The following is a 26565-nucleotide window of genomic DNA, read 5'->3' on the forward strand; positions in this document are numbered from 1 at the left end:
CCCATCTCCAGACTATCAGGCACCTCTGTCATCCCCAAACCAACCGGACTCAAAAAGCACGCAAACACGTGTCACCAGCCACATCTGCTGAAGCTGTGCTCCAACACTGTACTGAACCTCTGAAAAAGCATCCCAAGGGACAACTTTGACCAATAAGCTCATGTTCACGCTCAATATTTGTTACCAGGCATCAGATGAGGGGTTTGCACGCAGCCAAGTGGATGTTAGTGATTTTATTCACTTCTCAGGCATTTCTTTATGAAATCTAGAGCTATCAGCTACACTAGCACCAGCATTCGGAGCTTCATCCTATCCTCTCTCCTCAAAATCATTCCAGCAGAGAATTCCTGCTGCAAAATAAAGTAAGAAAAAAATCGATCACTGAAATCCCATCTACTGGCACACCAGGAGTGTTACCTTCATGCCTTATTTTTTCCCTTTATTTCTTTTTTTTCCATAGTCTTTTCCCCCCATCCTTTGCTGCCTCCTGCTCCACATCTCCACAGCTAAAATAAGCAATACCTATTGAGTGCACTCCTTATAAAACGAATTTCCATGAACTTTTCCTCCACAGGATGGGGTTGTGTTTTCTACATAAAGATGCACTCACAGTGACAGGAGAGTGCTGGGCAGTTTTGTAAAGCTAAAAACCCCCAAACCACCTCCATCTAATGCAAGGTGATAGTTTTTCAGCATAAAATTCCTTTCCTGTGCCACTAACTGGAACATCTTGGCCAAACACTCCAAGGAAACTGGTTTGGGGTATGTTTTTCTCTGTGGCAAAGTGATGCTATTGGTTTGCATGGGGATTTTTGGCTAAAAACAAAATAAGTCAAACACATTGAGGGAGAAAGACCTTCAAAACAAAGGAAAACTCTATTAGAAGAGTTTGAGATAAGACCCGAATGCTTCATGCTATCACCCAGTGGGCTCCGCAGCAGGGTTTTAATCCCCTTCCCTCCCATTTTTATTCCATACTAATATAGGGGGGTTTGCCCTAAATGCCCAGAATATCTCACAGCACATCACTCCACCACTGGTTTTTTCCATGTTTATAGCATCTCACCTTTCATCATTTAACTGCACTCTTGGCTTGTCATGTAGGTACTACATATGCATCACACACACATAGAACCAGGTTGCTCACATAGAACCAGGTTGCTCACATAGAACCAGGTTGCTCACATAGAACCAGGTTGCTCACATAGAACCAGGTTGCTCACATAGAACCAGGTTGCTCACATAGAACCAGGTTGCTCACATAGAACCAGGTTGCTCACATAGAACCAGGTTGCTCACATAGAACCAGGTTGCTCACATAGAACCAGGTTGCTCACATAGAACCAGGTTGCTCACATAGAACCAGGTTGCTCACATAGAACCAGGTTGCTCACATAGAACCAGGTTGCTCACATAGAACCAGGTTGCTCACATAGAACCAGGTTGCTCACATAGAACCATAGAACAGTTTGGGTTGAAAGGGACCTTAAAGATCATCTAGTTCCAGCCTCCTTGCTATGGGTAGGGACACCTTCCACTAGACCAGGTTAAATGCTGCACATGGTGCATGCTCATCTTGTGCCCAGCATCCACACTCCATGGCGCCTCTGCCAACAGCTTCCTTTGCCTTGATGTTGGTTAACAAGACAGTTGTGATCCTGCTGCACAGAAAGCACTACCTGATACTAGAGAGGGCTGAGAAATACAACAAGCCTCCTTTCTTTTCTTCATTAAACTTCTCTGCAATTGTGTGCCTCTCAACTACATCAAAAAGAATCAAAATCACTTTCCAAGTTTTTCTCCCGCTCATTAAAAAAAAAAAGCTAAATGCATTTTTATGGGCAAACAGAGCACACCAAGGAAAGATTTTGAACAAACAAACTAAACAGAGTTTTGAACTCATTCTTTGAGAGAGGGCTTCCAAAAAGAAAGTCTATTTTTAAGTGCAAATGGGTTGATCTGCTGTCTAACACCTAGATGAATGGTTGGCCTGTCTCTTCTTCAAGGCTTTTTTCCACCCCTCAACTTCCATAGACTGAGGAAAAAACTACATCATGTTCATTTGTGTGCCTTGCAGAGCCCTGTTCCTGCCTCCATCACTAGGGCTTACAGCAGCCTTGTTCGAGTGGGCGCAGAGCTTCACCTCTTCCTTACTCAGGTTTCCTCTTGCTGTTCTGCAGAATGTCAGCTTCACTTCAGCCATCCAGCCTGGCCCATGTCCAACGCTTTCCTGGAGTATGTCTGCCAAAGGCTGTCCTATCTCTTCTGACACTGCTCCGAGATCTAGGACCCACCAGCCTTGGATTTCACAATCAGCTGTTCCAAGATGACCTTAGTTTCCACCAGTAACTCCACCCTAGAAAAGCCATTTCTGGTACATCCCCCACTCCCCTCTATGAATAACCATGCTAAGAAGCCATCTGCTTCTTTTCTAAAGCCAGCCATTTCCCTTTCTATCCACAAATTCCCTCCTTATTGACGCTCTTCAAGCTCTGCTGGCTCCCACCTCACCTCCCAATTAGAGGAGCCCATATTCCTTAGCCATGGAATCACCTTAGCACTCCTGCAGTGCCTTCTTGACTGCTTTCACCTTTCATTTCCTATTAAGTTCCTTGTCTTGAACCAGAGACTTTGCTCAGCTCCTGAGCCCCAAGCACTACGCTCCCACTGCTCTTGCAGACATGGCACAGCAGCAAAGAGAGGCTATAAGAAGCTGGGAAAAGAGGTGGTTAGGAGGGGAAAAGAGAGCGAAGAAGCCCTTGGGAAAGGGGACCGACCCCATGGAGGGCTGATGCCTCTGGAAAGAAAACTCCATTTGAACATCCAGTAGCAGAGGCAGCACAAGAGCCCCGTCCAGAGCCCCAGGGCCCAACACTGATCTTTGAAGACCCCGAGAAGCAGCAGTCTTGAGCACCAGGGTGTGAAGAGCCCCAACAAACCCCTGTGTCTTTGTTCATGGAGCTGTCACTTAGCGGCACATCCACAATGGCCTCTCTGCTCATGGAGGGAGCACTCCCACAGATACGAGTGGGTCTCATTAGGACGGATGCAAACAGAGCACGAAACTATCAGAGACCATTAATGTTTTCTTAATGTGTGAACTGAGCTGGAAGCAGCAGGAGAAGGCAAATTAAAAGCTTGCCCTGACATTGATGGAGCCTCTGCTGCTACCCAAGCTTTCAGTGACATTAGCAGCAAGGGGTGGGAAAGGGGGGATACTCCTTGGCTTTCCCTTTGCTGCTATCACTGCAGAGTCTCCATGGGCAAAGAGAGCAGGATGCTACAGGCTGCTCTGGCTGCTCTCCCATCTCACCCTCTCTTATCACTCGGAGCCACAAAAATTCACTTTAACACAGGATCTTTGCTCCCTTGAATAGCAAAGCTCCTTGCTGGAGATCAAAAGCAGCCTTTGGGATACGGGATCTGGCTGTTGCAGGAAAGATTAAACTCATTACAGACCACTGCCTCCAGTCTGAGGCTGAGAACAAGGAAGAGAAACACTTCAAAGCAACAGCCCATATTCAGAATGACTGACCTCATAAGAAACAAGAAGTTTTCAACACCTGGAAATAAGTAACATGACAGCAAAATCCTCCCTCAGTGAGCCTGTATAAGCTCATGCTGAACATGAGCATCCTTCATAAGGTACCTTGATCCTGCCCCTACACACCGCACCATCCTTATAGATGCTTTTCATGGGATGACTCTGGGTGCCATGGGCAGGGGGGAACCCTTTTTCCTGTGGGCTTGTCTTTCATTTAGAAGGTTCTTGTTCATCCAGGACAGTGAGAACCCAGCACCAGTCCCATGGGGCTGTTAGCACACGGCCACACAAGCACAGCAGTGGAAGGGATGGCAGGCGGTGGGGCAGAGCCATGGGGCTGTGCCACCGGGGATGGGCTTTACTGTAAATGCAGAGCATGGCCCAACACAAAGCTCTGCTGTGGGACAAGGATCAGAGGCAGAGATAGTAAACTGCAAGCAAACTCCTTTTAGGGGCTAATGGGAACATGAGATGGGATTTCCTGAACACCCTCAGGGCTTGTCTTTCTATAAGAGCTGCTTGCGTTTAATTACAATCAGTTACATTAGCTACATCAGTCGATTTAATTAAATTGCAAGGACACTCATAAGTTGATTTAACTCTGTCTCAAATGGATTTAGCAAAAAAAGTTGCCAAGAAACTAAATCAACATCAACCAAGATTAAATCAACTGAAGAGCATCCACACAGGGGTTTGCAGCAGTTTAGCAAAAACGATTTGAAGACCCATTTTAAATGAAGCAGAGGAACTCAGACACAGGCAAAGAGGAACTTTGGGGATGGAAGCTAAGTGTCCAGCATTTCAGGAGCCTTAAGCAGACTCAAGCTGTGAGCAAAGCTCCCTTCTTCTCCATATCCTAGAGTTGGCACATTTATGTTTGGAGTGACCATCACCTACTGGTCCATATGAGATGTCCAGCAAGATTACACAATGGCATAACGAGATTGGCCATTTCACACATCACCCATGGTGAGATGTCATTCTTCACACCCCAAAAGCCTGATCTGGTAAAGTCAATCTCTCAGGAAACCCTGGCAAGGCAGAACCAGAAGAGCAGACTGCTGCAATCAACAGCAATTTCCCTCCTACAGCATCACCCTGGGGTCATGCTCACCAGCACACCAAAGCATCCTGACAGAGCAATGAGAGCAGCGAGGCCAGAACCCAAGCAGCACCAGCATCCTTTCTCCATGGGCCTTATACATGGCATTTCCCCAAGGGGCTTAATTTCTCCATGCTCATCTTGTGCAGTCAAGCATTAAATATCAGTGGCCATCCTACCTCTTTCCCAAGGGGCTCATTTCATTGTTTAAGCGATCCTCTAGCACGCAATTTAAGGAGCTGTCAGCAGCACAGCTAATACAGTCATCGTCTGAAAGCCAACAGCCCGGCTCTACACAGGTATTTATAGGTTAAATAATCTTCGACAGGATGCAGAGGTGGTGAGGGACTGAGATCTGCACACAAACAACATACACCCAAAACCCCGAGATGAGGAAAATGAATGATCAGCAGTGACACAACCCACAAGGAAGAGCTTGCTCCAGTCTCCTGCAGGAGACACCAAGTAGAAAGGGAAGACTGCTCCCTGTACAACCATGCCATGGCGAGGTTGGCAAGCACCAGCCATGACTTCCCCTGCAAAGCTGCTGCCCCTTCAGCAAGCTCCATTACTGGCAGGTTTTCCCTGGAACACTTGGCTTGCACTTCCCTCGGCAGCTGACACTGGCTGTAAATGAATGCTCTGGGGACACCTTCTCTTCCAGTCCTGCTTCCTCCAAGTCCGATGAGGTTTATTGCCATTGGCTCAGAGCAGCAGTAAAACTCAACAGCAAGCCCAAAGGCATCCCCCTTCCCCTGTCCCCCCAGGGCACATTAATGCCTTGAGGAGGGCTCCTGCAGCACAGGACTAGAAGACAAGCACACAGTAAAGAATCACATAGAATCACGGAATGGTTTGAGTTGAAAGGGACCTTAAATATCGTTCTCTGACTTATAAATGATGATGACTTTACAAGCTCATTATGGATTTACTAGAAAACCAAAACAACTCATGAAAATTCATCTTGGTTTGCTTTTTCCACACATTTTCTTTCTGGACATGCTAGAAGGGACACCTTCACTAGACCAAGTTGTTCAAAGTCCATTCAACCTGGCCTTGACATCATTAAAAGCCAGGATCAATACATTGCACCAAGCACAGAGAAGAGCAAGCCAGCCCACCCCAGGGCTGTATGCAGGTACTGGTACTGCACATGCTGAAGCCCAGGCTCTGGGCACTGTCCCATGGCATCATCCACCCCTCACACCAAGCTGGAAGCAGCCACCAGTGAACCACATGCTGCGAAACACTATAGCCCAGTCCATTTGTAGCTCCATAGGATTCAGGAGCAGCACTAAACTAGACAATAGCTCCAGAGCACGCTGGGACTCTGATGATGGCATCTCTCTAACATGAGGACACTGTGAGCTTTTTTAGAGCCCGTGATGAGGCAAAACTCATGGCCCTCCTGCCACCAACACACCTGACCTGCTCGATTCCTACTGAGCACACAGGAGCAGCCGGGTACAACAGCACTTGTTCCTTCTGATCGATAGACATTTGCAGATAGACTCCATGAAGAGCTCCTAACATGAACAAATCTACTATCCTTAGAGACTCTGTACAACCAAAAGAACAAGAAAGGTCCCATCTGCCTTCCAGCAAATCGCATGCAATGAGCTCCTGAGCTCTCTAACCTTCTCTTTTCACACAGACTTCACTGGGGCACAACGACCACAGGAATGTATTCATTCTTCATTTCAAAGTGGATTAAAGCTATGGGTTACAAGCTAAAAAAGAAAAACCCACACACAAAACACACCACAGCACATCCTGCTTACTGCTCAGACACAGATTTCCAACATGAAACAGATCACACCATTGCTGCACACCATGGTACCGGGTCAGGCCCTGGCACAGCCCCGACTCAGCCTGGGATGAGCATCCAGGTAAACTGCTCCTGCAAAGCCAGGGCTGCAAGAGCAAAGGGAAGAGGCTCTGTAGGCACAGCAGGCTCAGCAACGTGGATGCACAATACAGGGAACACTAGCCTGTGGTTACCTGGCTAAATACCAAGCAATTTGGACTTGAAAACCCTCCCTGCTATCTTGCTCCCCTAATCAGCTTTTGCTACAAAGGAAAAGCCGAGCTCAGCTTTCAGGAGGGGACAGAGGTGACAAAGAAGAGGAGTAAGTGACACAGAGGTGGTTGCTTACCAGGCATCACTTCTGACCTCCTGCTGACAAGATCAGCTATACAGAAGCATTTAATCCCATATAGGAGCACAGAGGGACACTCCAGCTTGGTCTGGGGGTATGTTTCTTGCTTAGGCAAGGTCCTCGCCTCACCACGCCTTGCCTGCCCTTCTCATTAAAAAGCAGAGTCACATTCAGCAATGGGGGAGCTCAGTAAAGCACATGGGCTTTTGTGAATGAAGAACAATAGGAAATGATGACAAGCACTGGAGCCATCAGCACACAGACTGCTTTTCCCACTGTGCCAATAGACTTGGATCAATTCATTTACTGTCACAAACAAACTAAATACAATACTGGAATGAGCTAAAGCAAAACTTAGTGCAATGACATCCTGCCTGCATCCACTAGTGTGGGAGATACATCTGCCTGGGGAAAATGTACACTGCATAACATTGACACATGCCAGACCTGTACAGCCAGAGTGCCATTTACAGCTTCCACCAGGTGCTAAACACTGAGACTTCCATAGCTGAGACTTGTGAGCATGAACATAAGGGACGCCCTTAGAGGAAAAAAGGTTATAACACAAGACAGGACCAAGAGGAATAACCTTTGCTCTCCCAGTCTCCTTGAGAAGCTGCCACCCCGCTGCCTTTGGAGAGGGCTGGCTCATCGTCTGTCCAGGAGGCGCAGATCAATGCACAGGAATAGCTCTGATCAATTGCTAAGATGAATGTAAGGGGGCAATGGCTGCTCAACAGCTGCACACACATCACTTGCAGCTGCTGCCAAACCTCTGAAGGACCCACGAGGGACCACACTAATCAATTTTTACTTCTAATTAAACTGATGCCTGCAGTCTGCTGGAGGAAACACGGGCAGGAGGCACTGCCCTAAACAAAGATCTTTATGAGGCAGCAGGACAGGGATTTACACCAAATAGTTGGTCATTCGAGTAGAACAATAAAGATGTAAGAGTCAATCTGTCAGTTATCACCCCAACTTGGGACACCCAATCTTCTCCTCATTCATTTCTTCCTGCCCTCAGCCACCTTCACAGGCTTTGTGCTCTGACAGAGAGGTCTCTGAGGAGCAAGGCTGGGATTTAATGGAGTGATTGGCATGTCCGTGTCACTGATCACAGTGATCCACTGAAGAACAACTCAACCTTCGCTTCTATGGAACCTCCAGTTCCACTCCCTCCTGCCTCAAAGTCAGCGAAGTTGCTCCCTGTGCAGAGACAGCCATCCTCGCAGGATGTCTTTACCTGCCTCATTAGAACACCCCTAAGTCTTAACAGAGGGTTTGGGCCCATTTATTACACCCATTACTTACTACCAGAACTGAACTCTATAGTGTGCATGTCTCCACCTCAAGTAGTCACCCCAGCTCCTCTTTACAGACAAAGGGAGAAGGAGACAGGCATCGCATGGCTGCACCAAGTATCTGGATTAGGGCAAAAGGAGATAAACCACTGATTTACCTTCTGCAGTGATGAAAGGGGGCAGACAGGCAAAGCTGGGCAAACAAATCCCATCCTACAGCATCTTCATTTGGTGCTTGCCAACAGGGAGAGCCTCCAACCATCTGCTTAAAATGAAGTGTTGGAGAAAGAAGTAAAAAAAGGAGCTTGAGAAGTAAATGTTGCTGATAGTGAATGCAAACTGCCAGTGCTGTAGCTACACGTGTCTGATAAGCTGAAAGTATTCTGGGGTGTGCAATGCCTCAAAGCCTTGTGCAAGAAAGCCGAAGATGGGAAGTGTTATCAGAGGACAGGGGCCCAGCAGACAAGCTCAGGCTGTCCAATAGACAGATACAAGGACAACACAGGTACATGAAAGCAAGCCCAAGGCAGTCCTGAGCAATGAAGAAATGCCACAGCTGGGTAGCACCAGGTGAGGGGATCAACAATGCTCACACATTCCCATCTCCTTGTCTCCAACCTGAGCTATAACTGTATTTCTCAGCTCTGGCTTCAGAATTTTACAGCTCTCATCTAGGCAAGGAAGCAGGAATTAATGGTCCGTTTTGGAGGATGGAACAACCAAATCAGCACTTTCACAAAGCTAAACTTTATCCCGCTGGAACAAAGATTTCTAGAAGGTACTCTACCATCTTTCCATCCCAAGCCAGCAGCTTGTATTTAAACTCTTGTGTACCTTCGTGCACTCCTGACAGCTTTTGTCTCTTCCGTTGCCTCATCTCTTCAACTCAAAGCCTTCATGCTGTTGAGAAAGCTAGATGGCCTCTTCTTTCTGGTCTTAGTGTCCCATCAGGGTTTTGGGACACTGATGAAGACAACATAAGAGCTTAGCAGACAAGAAGCCATAACAATGAGCAAACTCTCCTGAAGAGGCCCATGACAACCTTGAGAATCGTGAGTGAGTCACATTAGACGCTTCAGCATCCCCAGAGTCAAGAGCAGAAGCCAGGTAAGCTTTCAGGTCCATTACGGGCTGCATAAGCACACAGAGGAGTGAGATGATCTGGCTGACAGATTGCTCAAGTTGCAGTGGCCATGGACAGGCAAAGACTTGATCCATGCAGTGGAGGCTGCTTTGTAACAACGGCTTCTCCAGTGCTCAACACAGAGAGATGACAAATGCTACTGCAATGGGCTAGATAAGGAGATACTGGGGACAGGGAAGATTGAAACAAGTCAGGCCAAAGAGGCATCTTGGATCCCAAGATACATTTGAAACTCAAGTGAACAGAGACATTGTGCTGCTCCGTCTCCCAAGCCAATTCAAAACAGCCTCAAACTGTCATTCTTCTCTCGACACCCACATCTTACTACCAGACGTTAGCAGTTTGCTGCAGATAAACTCACAGTGGGGAAAGACTACTTCAAGGTTTTTTAGTGCTCAAATCTTGTTGCATTCCTCCCCCAAAACCAGTGCTGAGAACTACACAAGCTGTTAGCTGCTTGCAAGGGTTTATTTTGAGTTTTGCAGTTTATTTCAGTACTCAGGTGCAAGCTCCTCTCATTGCTTCGCTTGTTTGCGATGCAGTGATTTGTGCTGCTGGAAGCTGTAGCCACTGCAGAGGCAGCACTTGGGAGTAGTTTGGAAGTGCTTTACTATTCTCTTTCTTCTTTAAGGAGGGATTTCTGGTGCTTTGCATGAGACAGCCTACAAGTATGAAGTAAAATGACTATCTCAAAAGGCTCCCTGCTGTAGGTGTTCAGGGTGGAGCTGGGGAGTTGTAAGGCGAGGTGGGACCCACAGAACAAATGCAGCTACCTGACCTCAGATCTTTTCACTGGGTTCAGCTTCAAGTTCCTCTTTGCTGAAGAGCAATGCACTTGCAAGAGCCCTCCGCTCTCACCAGCAATCTTTCTCCTCCAGATGCCATGGGATTTCCATCACAACTCACTGACAACGGCATTTTGCCTCGTGCAACATTTGGTCCTCAGCAAGATGATCAGCACCATCTCTTCTGCTCTTCCCCTTCTCCAGCCTCTTCCCCTTCTCCAGCCCTGGTGTTTATCCCTTTCATATAAAGGTTTGCAACACTCAGGCAAGCACCATCATTCCTACAGGAATCCCACTGCGAGGTTTCCAGTAACAGCTCCTCCTGCAGACTGGGAAAACCCAGGACATCTCCTAGCCCAACACATAGCTGCAGTTTGAGCAGCAGCTGCGTGCAGAGAAATATGTAAGAGCAAAGGCATTTCAGTGTGTGCAGTGTGTTAAAACAGAGACAGGTTTATGCTTGCTATAACCCTTGGGATAAAGACTGACATGACATCCCACATACAGGTATTGCAGTGCCCACACCAGCACTGCACCATTGGAATAAAGCTGGCAGAACACCTATGCTACTTGCAGAAAAGCTTTAATGTGAACAGTTTATACCCCACTATCAGTTATGGAGAGACAAAAAAGCAGCAGCCTGGGAAGAAGGGACAGACCTGCTCAGCTCTGCATCTCATTTGCAAGATTGCAGCCTGAATAACACGTATCTAGAATACTTATGCCAGAAGACAAAACTAGAAGTTCCTTGTTCCATGTCACAGAGCTTTGTATTCCATGGGATTTACAAAAGGAGAAACTCAATGTCCATAGGATGCTGGGCAAGCCCTCATCTTGCCCTCCCAGAATCACCATTTCCCCTGCCCTGCTTCAGCTCCACACACAACCACAAGCTCTCAAAGCCAATTTGAGAGCCTGTAACATTCAGGCAGAGGAAATTAGAGAGAAAAGGGGGGTTTCTAACATTGGGAATAGCTGATGAAGCAGACAGGCTCTCCTAGCTGGAGGAGCTTCTTGGAGAAGCGGGAATACTGCTGCATAATGGGTGTTAGGGGTGAAATGAGGGAGAAATTGGAGAGGCATTTGCAGAAATGCCCAGGAAGCTTTTAACACTGAGAAGAGCAAGCCTTGTATATCTGGACATGCATCTCTCAGAGCAGCTTTGTAGGGAACTGGGGAGGAGAAATAGATGCTCACTGCCAATCATGAACATGATGAAATCATAGAATAGTTAAGGTTGGAAAGGACCTCAAGATCATCCAGTTCCAACCCCCCTGCCATGGGCAGGGACACCTCACACTAAACCATGGCACCCAAGGCTTCATCCAACCTGGCCTTGAACACTGCCAGGGATGGAGCACTCACAACCTCCCTGGGCAACCCATTCCAGTGCCTCACCACCCTCACAGGAAAGAATTTCCTCCTTAGATCCAATCTAAACTTCCCCTGTTTAAGTTTGAACCCGTTACCCCTTGTCCTGTCACTACAGTCCCTAATCAAGAGTCCCTGCCCAGCATCCTTATAGGCACCCTATGATGGCAGAGCACCCTCTCCTCTCCTGCTCCTCTTGCCCTCAGGGATGGCAATGCAACAGAGAGCAAGGTACGCTGCACTGCTTTCACTACTCCACTGCTCTTCACCTAATCACAGTGCAGCCAATACGTTTGCCCCTGGTGACAGTAAGATTACCCATACATCAGGCACCGCAGACAAGGAGACAATCTTTCATTCAAATGAATGAAAACCATTTCTCCTAATTCTGGTGTCTGCAGGCAAGATTTTAACACAAGCATCCACAAGTAAGGAGGGAAGAAGCCACTAAATACCCATCCCCACAAACACACACCACTCTTTCTTACTTCCAGCCATAGAACATTGAGAGGCTTCAGAAAACCCATCCTGTTACTGTCAAGGTAAGCATTTCTTCAATGCATCTGGTTTTGTACCAACCACATGCAGCAGTGACTGCATCCTCCTAGGAATAACCTTCATCTCTTAGGAAAAAGTCACACACAAAAGAACCTTTGCTTTCTTTTGGTAACTTAGAAAGATACTGAAAACCAAGTTCCTCACACAGAAATGCATTTAAAGGCACCGTTTCATACCATCATGCAGCACAACCATACACAATAGCAAGATTCAGGATTAAGTATTATCCAGACAAGGCAAATTGGTTTAAGTGACCCATTTGCCCTCTTCCCCCATCATCCCAGATAGGGCTATGGAAATAGCAAAGCCTTGTATGACAGTTCCACTTTGAAAACAGCAGCAAGAGAAACAACAGCCAAGCCAAGAGGAAAAATGCCAAGTTGCCCCCTGAACTGTTCAACTTCCAGGTTCTGGTAACTCCTTGGGTCCTATGGGACTGGAAACACCGGAAAGACTCCCAGGACACTCAGAAGGGGTGACACAAGGGGGAAGATAACTCAAGTCCAAACTAAAAACTTTAGAAGAGAAATTCAGTTTCAAGACAAATCACTGCAAAAATAGGACCTCAAGAACTCCCTTCACTCAATGGGTGCATTGCCAAGCAGCACTGAAATGCTTTCTCCCTTCACCTTTCTTTCTTCTAAGTGAACACCGGGGAGAAAACAAGCCCTAATTCATACAAAGACCTTCAATCTGTTTGTCCAACAACAGATCACCATGCAAGGAAGCCCAAGTACAGTTTTCCATTACAGCTTCATCCGGTCCCTCTTCCCATAGCTCCTCTTCCCTAATGCTTCAAAAGAGGTTAAAGAAATTACCATTAGAACAAGCTCACGCTGAGGGAGAACATTCGTGGTTATTTATAATCCCAGTTTTGCTCCTAGTGACTGGCCAGTATTGAATATACCCATTATCTGAGCACCTCCATGGCAGAGCTTCATAAAAACACTGAAAGATAACAATCGTAAAGGTCCAAAAACATGAATCACAGACCCATAACGGGAGGATTAAGCCTCCAATTCAGCTGCAAAAGAAAAGGAGCTATAAATTAGAAGAAATACAAGCTCTAGAAGGAAACCTCTGTGCTAGATTGCACTTTATGCACCCTGAATAAATTTCCATTTTAGACAGTGGCAGACCCGTTTACTTGCTTCCCTGAAAACCAGATGCCACAGCATTGCTCTATCTAGGGCCTGCTACATTATCCCTTCACATACCTTGCTGGATGGCAAGAAAAATGTAATTAAAACCAACTCCCAAGGCCAGGATATAAACTAGGATTCGCCCCACAGGCCTTTTGCTAAGAGCACAGGTAGCCACTTAGCAGGATATGGTGGCAAACAAATACAAGGATCCAGATTCCTTGGGATCATTCAGCTGAAGCCTATTTAAAATCCCCTTCTCCCTCTCCACCTGAACCTCGAAAGCCAAAGGCTACAAAACTGCATGGCTCATGGAGAAATCAGTTGCCTTGAAACGCAGAGCATTTTGAAGCAACTCAACACTTCAAACTGCCAGGGTATGGGGAGAAAAAGTCATTATTTCATAGTGATCAGAGGTGTCCGAGGTGCTTCAGAGAGCACAGAGACAGGAGCAGTCCCTGGAGACCTTAAAATCCAATCAACTTAATTAACCATGTTATTTCCCTAGTTCCTGGTAGCTCCTTAAATCAATGAACTAAGACTTAATAGCAAAGTACATAACCAGGAGTTTCATTGATCAGATGTGTGCACGCCACCAACTGAACTCCCCCAAAGTCACAGCTTGGCATAAAACCTATAGGAGATAGTTGAGGAGCAGATTCCCACTTTGTTATCCCAAAGCCCAGTGTGGGTACCAGAGACAGGAAAGAAGTGATCAAGAGGCAGGGGCTGAAATCTTAATAGCAAGGGAGCAAGTAAGCATGGGCTCCACGTTAATTTACGTTACAAGAAGCAAAAAAATCATTGTGGTTTTATCCAGGTTTAAAGCCAGAGTTTGAGGTTTGTTCCTCACTTCCCATAAGGAAGGATCCCGGGGTATTTCACACATTACTAAGGGAGCCAGACCTGCAGTCGCTCATTTCTCCACACCTCCTGAGGCTACCCTAAAGCCCAGAGCAAGCAAGCAGCTCCTCAGCCCCGGCAGGGAGGAGCAGGTACAAGGTCTGCCAAGAAGAAAAGCTGCCTGTATGGTAATTCAGATGCACGGCCACAAGCTCTGCATTGAGTTTGCACGGCCCCAGCGCTGAGCCTCACCAAGCTTGCTCTGAGCCTTCCCTGAGCTGCCCTCCTCATTTTACCCGATTCAGCTGCAGCGGCAACTTCTCCAACTGACCAGGTCCAGTGGTGGGACCGGTGAGGCGCTGGCACAGGGTGCCCAGAGAAGCTGTGGCTGCCCCATCCCTGGCAGTGCTCAAGGCCAGGTTGGACACAGGGGCTTGGAGCAAGCTGCTCCAGGGGAAGGGGTCCCTGCCCGTGGCTGGGGCTGGAGCTGGAGGAGCTTGAAGGTCCCTTCCAACACAAACCGTTCCATGATTCTATGACCTCTGTATAGTACAATCATAACTTTAGATGGGAATTTGTAATGAGCAGTTATTCTATGAAGAGTGAGATATTTATGACCAACACAACACTGGGAGTGCAGAGAAACACTGCCCTTGAGAAGCACAGGCACAGGATGTGGCGGAGGGGAACACCAGCAAACAATGAAACACAGATCTGACACTGGAGACCCCACAGGTCCAAACTTACCCATAATCAATTACAGAAACCCACACACAGAGCTGAACTAAACCACTAACATGCCCATATAACAATTGTATCTGTGTTACTGTAGCTGGGCTAATAAAGATCAGACTCTTAGAGTTTCCATTACACTCACAAGAAGTTGTTGACTTCATATATATAATATGTACTGCTTCTTCACCCGTGAACAAAACACAGCGAGTGCAACAGCAGTGACACACGGTCATAGAATCATAGAATAGTGTGGGTTGGAAAGGACCTCAAGATCATCCAGTTCCAACCCCCCTGCCATGGGCAGGGACACCTCACACTAAACCATCCCACCCAAGGCTCTGTCCAACCTGGCCTTGAACACTGCCAGGGATGGAGCACTCACAGCTTCCCTGGGCAACCCATTCCAGTGCCTCAGCACCCTCACAGTAAAGAATTTCCTCCTTATCTCCAATCTAAACTTCCCCTGTTTAAGTTTTAACCCGTTACCCCTTGTCCTGTCACTACAGTCCCTGATGAAGAGTCCCTCCCCAGCATCCCTATAGGCCCCCTTCAGGTACTGGAAGGCTGCTCTTAGGTCCCCAGGCAGCCTTCTCTTCTCCAGGCTGAACAGACCCAACTTCCTCAGCCTGTCTTCATACGGGAGGTGCTCCAGCCCCTGATCATCCTGGTGGCCTCCTCTGGACTTGTTCCAACAGTTCCATGTCCTTTTTATGTTGAGGACACCAGAACTGCACACAATGCTCCAGGTGAGGTCTCACAAGAGCAGAGTAGAGGGGCAGGATCACCTCCTTCGACCTGTTGGTCACGCTCCTTTTGATGCGGCCCAGAACACAGTTGGCTTTCTGGGCTGCAAGCGCACACTGCCGCAATATAGAGCAACAGCAGGAACGAGGAAAACCTTTTATTCCCTTTCACCAGCTCTTGTCCAGGATGATCTATTACCAGCTCCTGACGACACCGAGGAGGTTGCTCATTTTCGAATAGGTCAGTGGCTCATCACTTTAACTCATTTCCCTCCGATAAAAATCGATGAGCTCCTGAAACAGTCTTAGCCGGGATGATTGGTGGGTTAATGTCTCACTTACAGGGAAAGTAGACCCCAGAGGTCCCTTCCAAGGCCAGGTCACTACAACCAGCCATTAAGACGGACTTATTCTATTGGTTGGAAGCAACCACTCATGGGAAGAGAACATCTTTCCACAAAGGAGTTTGTGGGTATTGGGCAGATCTGGGTCTGTCTTCGCTTGCAGTGACATGGGAACATCATACACTAGAAGAGAGCTGCACTAATAAATCCATCCAGCCACGGCACGGTCCAACAAGCCACCTCCGTTCTCTTGCTTACTTGGCTGCATAAATGAGTTTTCATATTCCCCCTACCTATCCCCAAGCTGCTCTTTCTGTTCTACTTCAAGATCCTATGGGTGAAAAACAGGAACTACCTCCAAAAAACCCAGAGAAATCTCTTCAAAGAGCCCTGCCCTTTTTGTCACATAAACATTCCCCAAAATGCCATCAGCAACGCTCCCCCCTCACAGCACAGATCAAAGGTGTTGTGTGATGATAAGGTCTGTTTCACCTCCAGCTTGCCACCCTGACTAACGTGCTGTGTCAAAGCTGTTTAAGAGTTTAATAGCTTGCCAGTGGCTAACCAAGCCAGGTTAGAGACAGGCTGAGGAGGTGCCAGGTAGATGGGAAGCAGGACTCTGACACCAACTGTCACATCAGCTCCCAGCAGTGGTTCAGCACAGGGAATCTGCCAGGCTCCAGCAGCAAACTCTGAGCAAGGAAAACCACAGATGGGGAAGGAGCTCCCCATCAGCTGCAGTCCTGGGACAACAGTTGGGCTTGATGATCTTGAAGGTGTTTTCCAACCTAGTGGGTTTTGGGATTCAATGCAGTAGGTTCCGCAGTGGGGCACGGATGAGTTTGCAAAGCTGGGGGCTGTCACAGCTCCAGGCTGTTTTCTTGGCTTTCACTTACTTGGTGTTGAGGTACAACAGGTCAAACGCTGGATTACCTCACTGCACAGGGGCACAGCTAACAAAGGTGCTCCACTATTGTACTCCAGGGGTAGGGAAAGCCTCTACAGCCAGTTCATCCCAGCATTGAATTCACATTAAACACATGCACATATTCATACACAGAGGGAATCCCTCAGCTCTCCTGAAACACTGCAGAGGCAGCCACCACCATCTGCCCCTCTAATGCAAGGGCTGCTTTGTCAGTGGTTTTCCTTTACACCCCACTGAAAGGATCTCCCACTTGTACACAGAGTGTTGACAACGTGCCCATTACACCAAGACCCGAGGCCAAGGGATCTCCCTGCAGCGTAATTCAACGCTGCTCTCCCTGCATTTCTGGATCCCTGGATTTCTCTAAGGGGCTCCCAGCTGCAGAGGGAGTCAACAGTGAAACAAGCCCCCTTGCTCCCCACTCCTCCTGCTCCCATCCCTTGCTCCAATCTCTGCACCGAAGCAGAGCGCCAAGGTTGCCGCTTACAATTAAACACCATGGTTTGATTTTGCAGGAGAGAAAAGCAGCACAGAGGAATGGCACCCTGAGGACTTTAGCTCACTAGATAAGGCAATGAAGGGTAGATGGGAATCTGTGTCTTGTTGCCCTGCTGGGAAGCCCTGGAGAGGAGCAGCTGCTTCAAGCAACAGTCAGAGAAGCAGATGGGTGACAGAGGATGGTGCACCCTGGCCAAAAGCCACGTTCCCTCTTAATTATTCAGAGGCAGAAATTGGATTGCCTTCATTGCAGCACTGCCTGTCACTGAATTACCCCCAGGCCGTACAGGACCCTTGGCAAGGGGCACCTCCAGAGGGCAGGGGGAGTGCTGGCTGCCAGAACAGCACAGGGTTCATCATGAAGCAAGCCTGGCTCTATGAGCTGGAAGCAAAACCCATCCCTGGGCAAGGACGCATCACAGGCAGCAAGCCCTAGAAACACTGAGCATCGCAGCCTGGTTTGCGAGTCTTTTGCTTTCTGATCCCCAGTACACTTACCAACAAGCCCCTGTGGAAGCACAGTAAAGGAATCGTGTTCAATTAGGACAGGATATGCCAAAAAAGCCAATTACAATGGCTCTTCCAAGAAAGCCCAACCCAAAAGCTATCCCTATATATGGCCAAACACCCCTGGCAAGCAGTGCGTGGAAGAAAAGCACAAATACAATTAGAGCAGCAAGACAGACAGTTCAGCTTTGTGTTCTGTTGGAGATGCAGTCTCCAGAGGCTGAGGAAGCAGCATGACTGACTAGGGCAAATTGTGAGGTTCCTCAAAGGCAGGCTGCCTGGCTGAGCAGCCAGACCCAGGCTGACAGGAATGCTGCTAACAGCACCTCATGTGTTAGAGGATTATCACTTGATGTAAGGGATGGAAACTAGATTAGATAGCTGGTAAACTCACAACACATCATTACTGTAGAAGGACATTTTCCACCCACTTAAACAGGATTTTTTGCTCTTCCAGCTGTGTGCTGCAATGGATGCACAACCTTGTGCCAAAAGGGCATTTTCTACTACATTTTGGTCACTTTTCCAAGTATTTGGTACAATTCTGAGTGTGAAGGTGTTAAGCAGAGAAAGAAAGCCACCAAGTTACACTCGATAGCTGCACTTTCAGATCCATTTTGATCTGAACATCAAAACCTTTTAAAGCTCATTCGTTATCCATATTGTGCAGATGTGAAGACTGGGACACACAGAGGTTTGCCAGCTGATGTTCTGAGCTCAGAACTCCTCAGTCCCATTTCATTTCAACCCTGAAAATGCCCCATCGAGAAACTAAATGATGCTTTATGCTGCTCAAAGCTCTGCACTCGGTCAGCAATGGAGCTTGGCACAGGACCAGAAGGCCTATGGCTTAATCCCCAACCACACTGGAATTGCTGTTGTTACCCCTGGACTACAACCTGACCTGCTGGCGAACACAGCAGCTATTTGATGCTATGAGGTGCTACTACACAAGATGCTCGGACGGGACGTAAAGGACAAAGCCAATGAAACTTGCTGGAGTAGCAAAATATGACCAGCAAATGGGAGCACACCCACTGATGGAGCATCAGCATCTCATCTGAACACATGCCATGGGATTTGCAGCATTCCTGAACTTGGTTTTTGTTGAAACCACCTAGGGGCAGCGCTCCAGCCCCATGCAAGCACCCTACCTGCAGCTACCTCCCATCCCACTGAGAAGGAACCTCCACAACTTGGGGCTTCTGTGTTCAAGACCAATTTAAGCCAGTTCTCCAAAAGCTGTTTGCAAATGTTATTTATAAAAAGGCAAGAACAAGTTATTTCTTTAATCCTCATTCGCTCTCCAGCAATTGCATCTATCTCTGCAGTGCAGAGTTAAAGCAACTCCTGTCTTCCATCTCCTGCAATGCTGCACTTTTCCTGGGACTGAGCATTTGCTTTAAGCTTTGCTCCTCCACTCCCTCTTACTGGTCTAGAAAAACTTCCTTATTTAAGGAAATAAAACAACCTCATGCAATTTAAGGGGCCCCAGCCATTGACAGGAATAAGGAGGCAAATGAGAGCTCTGACAGTTGCAGTGACAGTGACCATGATCACATCACCTCTGGGTATTGAGGTACAGAAGAGGCAAGGAGCTGTTCATTATGTCCAGATCCTACACAGAACGTGTGCATGTCAACCACATACCAGCTCTGGGCAGCAGTGTCCTTTACTAAGCACGCACCAGAGCTGCTCTTCTCCTGGGACCCAAAGGGATGCATCCCACAGATCTACCTGGCCTCCCACCACAAAAGAGAGGTTCATTAGGAGCTTGTTTTATGGACATGACAGCACATAAAATAAGGAGATTGACTGCTCCCCAATCCAAGATTAAAGTCAGCAAAAGAACATTTAATCTAGAAACAAAATAGTCATTCCCAATTGTGGCTCTGTTCAGGATTAACACGTAGCCCCAAGACAAGCTGCTACGAGTATTTACCAACGCATCTCCCAGCTCTTTGCTAAATTCATCCCGTTGACAGCCCCAGGGAATTTCCCCAACTTCAAGTAGTCAAAAGCAATGGATCTGGGCTAGATGGTTTTAATGGGGGAGACCCCTCTCCTGGAATCATCATCATTTCCTGGAGCACACATAGAAGAGACTGAACCTGCGTCAGGAAAGCACACGGATACCAAGTAAGAAAAGAGCGAGTTGGCATCACTGATCTCTGCAAACCTGTGGCACTCCCTGACCGTTTGCCTTAGTCCTTGTTTCTTCGCATCTCATTTGTTGCTAAATCTTCAAGGCTTCTGCTGGAAAGGGATGCAAATGAAGACAAGCCCTCTGCCCCCACAACGTCAAGTCTACACACTGCTCCTGAGCAACTGCTCCTATCAAACTAGGACCAAAGACAAAACAGGGGCCCTCTGTGCCCAGACAATGTAGGATCACCTAAACTTTGCCCCAGGAACAGAAAGGAAAACACTTTACTATTATTACTACTGCTTTTAAATGGAAGCATGAGATGAAAAACAGAGGCCAATCTCAGCTCCTTCCCCCAGGACTCAAGTGAGATCTCTCAAGCTTGATGTAATACTTGACTCTAGTAGCAGCTCCCCTTTTGGGTTGTATGAGGCAATGTGTACTGGAATGTGAGCCAGGACCTTTATTTCCCTGCACAGATGAATGAAGTGTCACCAAGCTGACGAACAGCATCACATGCGCAAGAAAAGGTAACAACATCTATAAGCCAGATAAATACTCAGAATAGCCTCTGACTCCAGCAACAAAGCAGCAGCCAAGGTTAATGTAACTGCTAAAATGGAAGCTCAATAACGCCTTGTTCACAGTGAGAAATAAAGTTGTTCAGCAAAAAAGTGTGTTACTTCATAGAAAACTCAGAGAATGTAGAATTGAATTTATTCTGCAGCCTCAGCAAGAGGTTTCTACTCACCAAGACAGCAGTTTAACTGGCAGGGTCACCAACACCTCTGCTTAGAACCACAGGTAAGATACAGATCTAACCACCTTGTAATGCAGAGCATTTCCTTGACCTCAAACAGCACATGGTAGCCCCCTTCTCCTTAGATGCAGAATGGTTTAAATGCAAAATATCTGAAGCTGTCATAGGAAAACACGCTCAACTGAAGTGATTTCCCAGCAGAAAGCTGCTCTCCCAGTGCTATCAGTGGAATCAGCAAGTTGTGCTGGAGCCAGAAATCAGTTCTGGCTCCACAGAGAAAGCCCGTACTTACTAGATGCCAAGTTCATCTGACATTAGTGAGGGGAAGTCACTAACAGGAAAATCACCCCCATTGTAAAAAGTATTTGATTGAGTTATCTGAATACCTTCATCTTCCAAAGACAAACAGAGGGGGGAGAACTGGGAGAACTGGAAATGGCAATTTTTACCACAGCCTCATATAGAGGACATGCCCAGGTGGAGAGCCCCCCTTTGGCTATCCACCCAGGAAGGGTCCGGCTGTGGGTACAACTGAGCGGCTCCCCTGCACTTGTGTCTGCTTAGACGAGACAAACAGCAAAGCATCCACCTCTTAACTTGACACGCGCCTCAGTTTACCCTGAGCAGTCCTCATCTCAGTGCAAGCCAGGGAACCAATAGGCCTCTGGTTCAGCAGCTGCCATCACAGCTCAAGACTGGAACAATTTCAAAGACCACATCCATTGCCTGGGAATTACCCATGTGCTTTTCCACTATGCTTGGCATGAGCCTATAGCAACACCAACAGGTTTGGAGAACAACAAGCATGGCCTGAATCCAGCCAGATCTGGCAACTCTTACTCTGGAATTCTCCTGGCTACCACAATTCATGGCTCCCATCAAGGTCTTTTGCTTCCTGAAAGGTTTCCACCACACCTCCCAGCCTTGGCACCTCCTAAGGGAAAACATGCCAAACCACCGCAGCTGATGCATTTGCTCAGCACTGAGCATCATCACTCAATGCTGCTAATAAAAACTCCTTTGCAAGAAGCCCTACAGAGTGCTTAAACGAGAGAAAACAGAACTCCATGATGTCCGTAAAGTTCATACAGCCAAATTCTGTGAACACAGGATCACATTCAGGTTGTACCATCTGGCAGACCACTTCAAAAACCAAACCAAGGCTCAATCTCAGTCTTTAATCAAATTCCACCGAGGCTTTAGAATCATTTCATTGCGGCTCCATCATCCCCAAGCTGTGCAGGACTTCTCAATCAGAGCTAAGGCTCAGGATTGCCAGAGTTCAGGATCAAAAGCAGCAGCCCAAACCCAGCACAGCTTGACGGCGTGACAGGCAGCGAGGAGAGGAGCAGGCAAGCAGAGTGCTCAGTGCTGCTATTACTCCCTCACCCAATGGGTACCAAATCCACATCAGCATATTAATGAACGAAAAAGACCCCATCAAAGTCTAGCAGGATTTGCTCTGGCTGTCCCATCAGTTTGATGAACGAACATTATCCCTTAAGCATTACCACCACAGCCTTCAATCAATCCCAATTCCCCAGCACACTTCAGTGGAGGGTCAGAACCTCCACCTTTACATTTTGTTTAAAAGCAGTGGCCTGGATAATGAATATTACCAACAAACAGCAGCCCATAAATTCCTCAGAGCCGCAGGTGCAAGTCTTCACCCCAACAAAGCTTGGATGCAGCATAAAGTAAGAGTCGCACAAGCAGGCATATATTAATACACTGCATTCAGCAGACAGACGTAACAGCCCTTCAACACGGAGCAGTTCAATTGCACACTACTTAGCTGACAGCTATCCAGTCGAATTTCCTTACTGAAAATTAAGTGCCAGTACAATAGATCATGTCACTGTAGGTTTGGACAAAAGGACTCTAAGACAATGTATTAAAACTGAATAGACTCAACCTGGCACTAAAAGATGGTCCTGGGATAACTCGATAAATACAGAAACCTCCTTTCAGGCCTTTCCAAGGAACTGAGTGATTTCCGATGTGGCCACGGCAAGAGCAGACACTTCATTTTAAGCAGCAGAATGGTTCAACTGATCAAGTTGCACACACCACATGGCTTGCAAGATCAAAATGTTTATGGGAAATGAACAAAGGATAATTTGCATCATTTTTAACAGTTGCTGTATTTTAGTTATTCCACACATCACTAACATGGAACTCTCCGAAGGACGTTCCACATTTCTGCTAATCACACAAACCCAGCACAATTCCAACTTATTGGGATGTTTCTCCTTGGTGTGTGTGATTAAGTAAAGAAGAATCCCATTTCCACCCATAATCACAGTTTCCCAGCGATGGAGCAGAACACTCTGGTTTGCTGTTGTGAGGCCAGAATAAAGAGCTGACGTTTATAGCCCAGCTGTCACAAACCCCCTCAAGACAAACTGCGGCCATATTTTAACTTCCACATCCTAAAGGATTCCAACAGCTCTGCCAAACCCCTGAAAAAACACCCCCTGTAAAGCCCCCCCCAGGGTCCCACCCCTGCCAAATGGCACCCGCAGCAAGACAAGGGAGATCTCACAATGGGTTTCACTTTGCTGCCCTCATCCTGCACCGGGAAGGATTTTCTCATCCCCACACACCACAGGACACCTCTGCCCACAGCTGCACAGCAGCAAAATGCCCCTATAATGCTCCTACAGCTGTTTCCAAGGTAACCAGCACGGAGCCATATACAGGGGAAGGAAGCAAGCAGCAGCAATGCAACACTGCAATATTGTCACTTCTTGGAGCAGGTCTAAGTTCCCCCTTTCCTATTCCCCTTTTCCATCCACCCCACAATTCATGCAAGGGGTGAGTAACTCAATCCATATTTGATACTCCCATCAGTCTTTCTTCAGATTTGGGGTTGTTTGGGGCTCTTTTTAATAAAGCATCATATTGGAGTTTTAAGGCGAGAGTCATTTTCTGGTTTGACTGAAGGAAAATCATGTGGGGGAGGAGGGGGAATTTTATCAACTACCTAAATTTACACTCAAACTCTGTATTCCCTCCCAGGAGGAGCAGGAAAACATCTCAGGTTTAGCAAAGGGTGTCTGCCCACTGCTGTGACCCATGTTATACAAGTCATCTGCATCTACATTTCCCCTACTCAGTCTGCAGATACGGTTCATCCTTTTTGGGCATCCAGTTTCTACATCCACTCAGCTGTGCCAAAATCCCCAGAGACTTTCCCACCTGCCCACGTACATTCATGCTTCCAAAGCAGAAATGAGTGTTTGCTTCTTTTGCTATCAAAAGCCTCAGCAGTCATACTTGGAGCACAGTTCATGGGTATCTTGCATTTCCCCTATGTGACTTACTGTTGCTGACCTTTTGAATATCAGCTGTGATTAATAAAGCTCCCAATTCAGCACTGAATGGCAGCAGATTACAAGAGATGCTCATCACATTAATATTCAGTAACCAAAATACACTACTCTTCCAATCACAACTGTGTTCCTGCTGAACACCAGGATTTTCCCTTTGGGAAACAGAGTGGTCCTCAGAAAAAGTTAAAGTGCTGATGGGCCAGAGCATGCCTCAGGGAGAAGCTGCACAGATAGATACCTGAAACAAAGCCTACCACATCTGCATAGCCATGGAGATGCCAACAAGGGAGACGTAACTTGTTTTGAACAAGGAAACACAGGAGTCAGTATTTCTCCACAGACTGGTTGGAGATTGGTCTGCAAAATCAAGATCTGATCAGAACTCTGCAGAGATTCCCTGACAGTGTTGTACACAACACAATGTGAAGCATCTAACATTCACTTAAACCCTGTACTATACCTGTTAACACTGCAGCACTACAAAAACCTCAGCAAACACCTCCTCTGCTACCCCTGCAGAGTTCTATGCTGTAATACAACCATCAAACCACTTGCCTTGGGGAAAGGGGAAAGAAATTCCCTACAAACTCAGCACATTCTTTAGCAGGCATATGCCTCCTCTTCTACATAGCACAGCAGCTCAAGCCTGCAAGATTTCTTCCTCCAAGTAAACCAGTCTGTGATTAATGGTAACTTCCAAAGACCAACTACTCTTGAGCCACCCATGACAATAAATGCTATGTCACCAGCATAAACGCACTTGAAGAGATGCACACCAGTCACAGGCTCACTGCAGTGCTGGGACTGAAGTCAGAGGGAGGGAAGATACGGAGGAAAGGCATTACGTAGACCCAAGAGACAAGAGGCAGTACGTACATATGAAGTCACAGATAAAGCAACCTGGCAAGCACGCCACCCCAGCACAGCTGCACATCAAGTCCTCACTGCTCTAAGTGTTTTATAATGCCTTCAAAGCCATCCCTGTCAGCTGCAGTGTTACAGAGCACTGCACCACGGAAGACCGACAGGTCTTACTCTGTCGGACAGGGGATTGATTTACTCTTCTACAGGACAACAGCTCTATCTCAGGTGGCTGGAGTGGAAGCCACGGTCCCCGAGGGGTCCAACATCAGAAATACACAGTGGGAGCAAGGAAGCAGCATCAGACTCAGCAGCTTAACGACTGTCCTGCCACCCAACAGCACTCTTCCTCTCCGTGCTCATTAACCAGCAGGACCAGAGAACCCCCCGATTTTCACATTACACCAAATAACGGCACAATCCGTGGGACGTCTATTAGCAGCACATAGTCTAGAGGCAGCAGGGAAAGGAGGCATAAGGAACACCTGTGTTAACCACTTGCCCCACAGCAGCTGAGGTTAATCAAGACTCACATTCCTGATTATTTCTGCTCACCCCCAATCATCTCCTTCACCTGCGCCTTAGGAGAGCACACGAGAACTGCGCTTTGGTTCGGAGACAAACTTTCCCTCCCACTCGCACCCCCCCTTCGCCCATAGACCAGAACCGGAGCGCAGGGTTCAAGCCTCCCTTAGGCTGTGCCACCTCGTGGCTGCCTTCTCCTGACTTCCCCGAGCTGCAGGTCCAGCATTTATTTAACATCACGCTCCTGAGCATGTAAACAAAATCATTCACAGCCCCTGCGAGCAGCAGAAGCGGCACAATGGGAATCGGATTACGGCGACGCGGCAAATCCTCCGGGAAATTCCCAAACCCTTTAATCCCGAATTGGAGCTGGGGGGAAAATGACCAGGTGAAAACAGCAGCAGCCTCCCAAAGTTAGAGCCCAGATGCTGGAAGCCCCTCTCGGTAGGACCCCGCAGCCATCCCTCGGGCTGGTCCCCACCACTTACAGGGGAAAATAAATAGATATGGGGGGAAAATAGAAGGAAAAGAATGAATAAAAAGGAAAAGCAAAGACCAAGCACAACCGGGGGGTGGAAGGGCAGATTTGCTGCAGCAAAGTTTACCGGCACGACGCGCATCCCCTCCTTCATCCGCGGAGCTCCAGGCTAGCGAACTGCCCCCTTTCTCCCCACAAAGGAGAAAAGGCGAGGGGGAGGTAAAGAGGGTAAGCCCGAGCACCCCCAGCCCTACTCCAGCCCTCAGCATCACCCCCGGGAGCATCCTCCTCGTCCTCCCCCCGCCCGTGCTCACCGTCCTCCTGCATCCGCTGCAGGCACAGGGCGAGGCTCTTCCTCCAGCCCGGCATCGCGGCGGGGGCAGCGGCCGCCCCCCGGGGCAGCGGCGCAGGCTCCAGGGGCCCGGGGGGCCCGGCGGGAGCGGCGGTGCCGAGCGCGGCCGGGCTCCCGCCTCTTTATTGCCGGGCGGGGCCGGGAGGGGGGAGCGGCGCTGCCCAACCCCGCCTGCGCACGGCCCGGGGGCAGCGCCCGCCCCGCTGGCCGAGGGGGAGAGGCTCAGACCTGCCGATCCCGCGGTACGTGTGGTGCCTGTTATGTGCTCTCCCTAATGGGGTCTGCTCACACACTACGCCCCCCCCAGATGTACAGCTGCTGATGGGCAAACGCACAGCCTGGAAAGGCGCGGACACCACGCTATTCCCAGCCTACAGCCCAGGTGTGCTCACTGAGCCGCG

The 26565-nt window shown here is 48.0% G+C and overlaps 1 protein-coding gene across 2 annotated transcripts in view; it reads right to left on the minus strand.

The window, feature by feature from the left end:
- Positions 1-26251, minus strand: part of GRIP2 (glutamate receptor interacting protein 2) — a 242594-nt gene extending 216343 nt beyond the window's left edge. For both annotated transcript variants that reach the window (XR_010614346.1, XM_065687418.1), the window contains exon 1: positions 26127-26251. Coding sequence is in view for 1 of the 2 variants with exons in the window: in XM_065687418.1 (XP_065543490.1) it covers positions 26127-26181 (55 nt within the window). In the remaining variant the exon portion in view is untranslated. The remainder of the gene's footprint in view (positions 1-26126) is intronic.
- Between the last annotated feature and the right edge of the window lie 314 nt (positions 26252-26565).

Source organism: Lathamus discolor, chromosome 7 (genome assembly GCF_037157495.1).
Source record: "Lathamus discolor isolate bLatDis1 chromosome 7, bLatDis1.hap1, whole genome shotgun sequence".
NCBI lineage: Eukaryota > Metazoa > Chordata > Aves > Psittaciformes > Psittacidae > Lathamus > Lathamus discolor.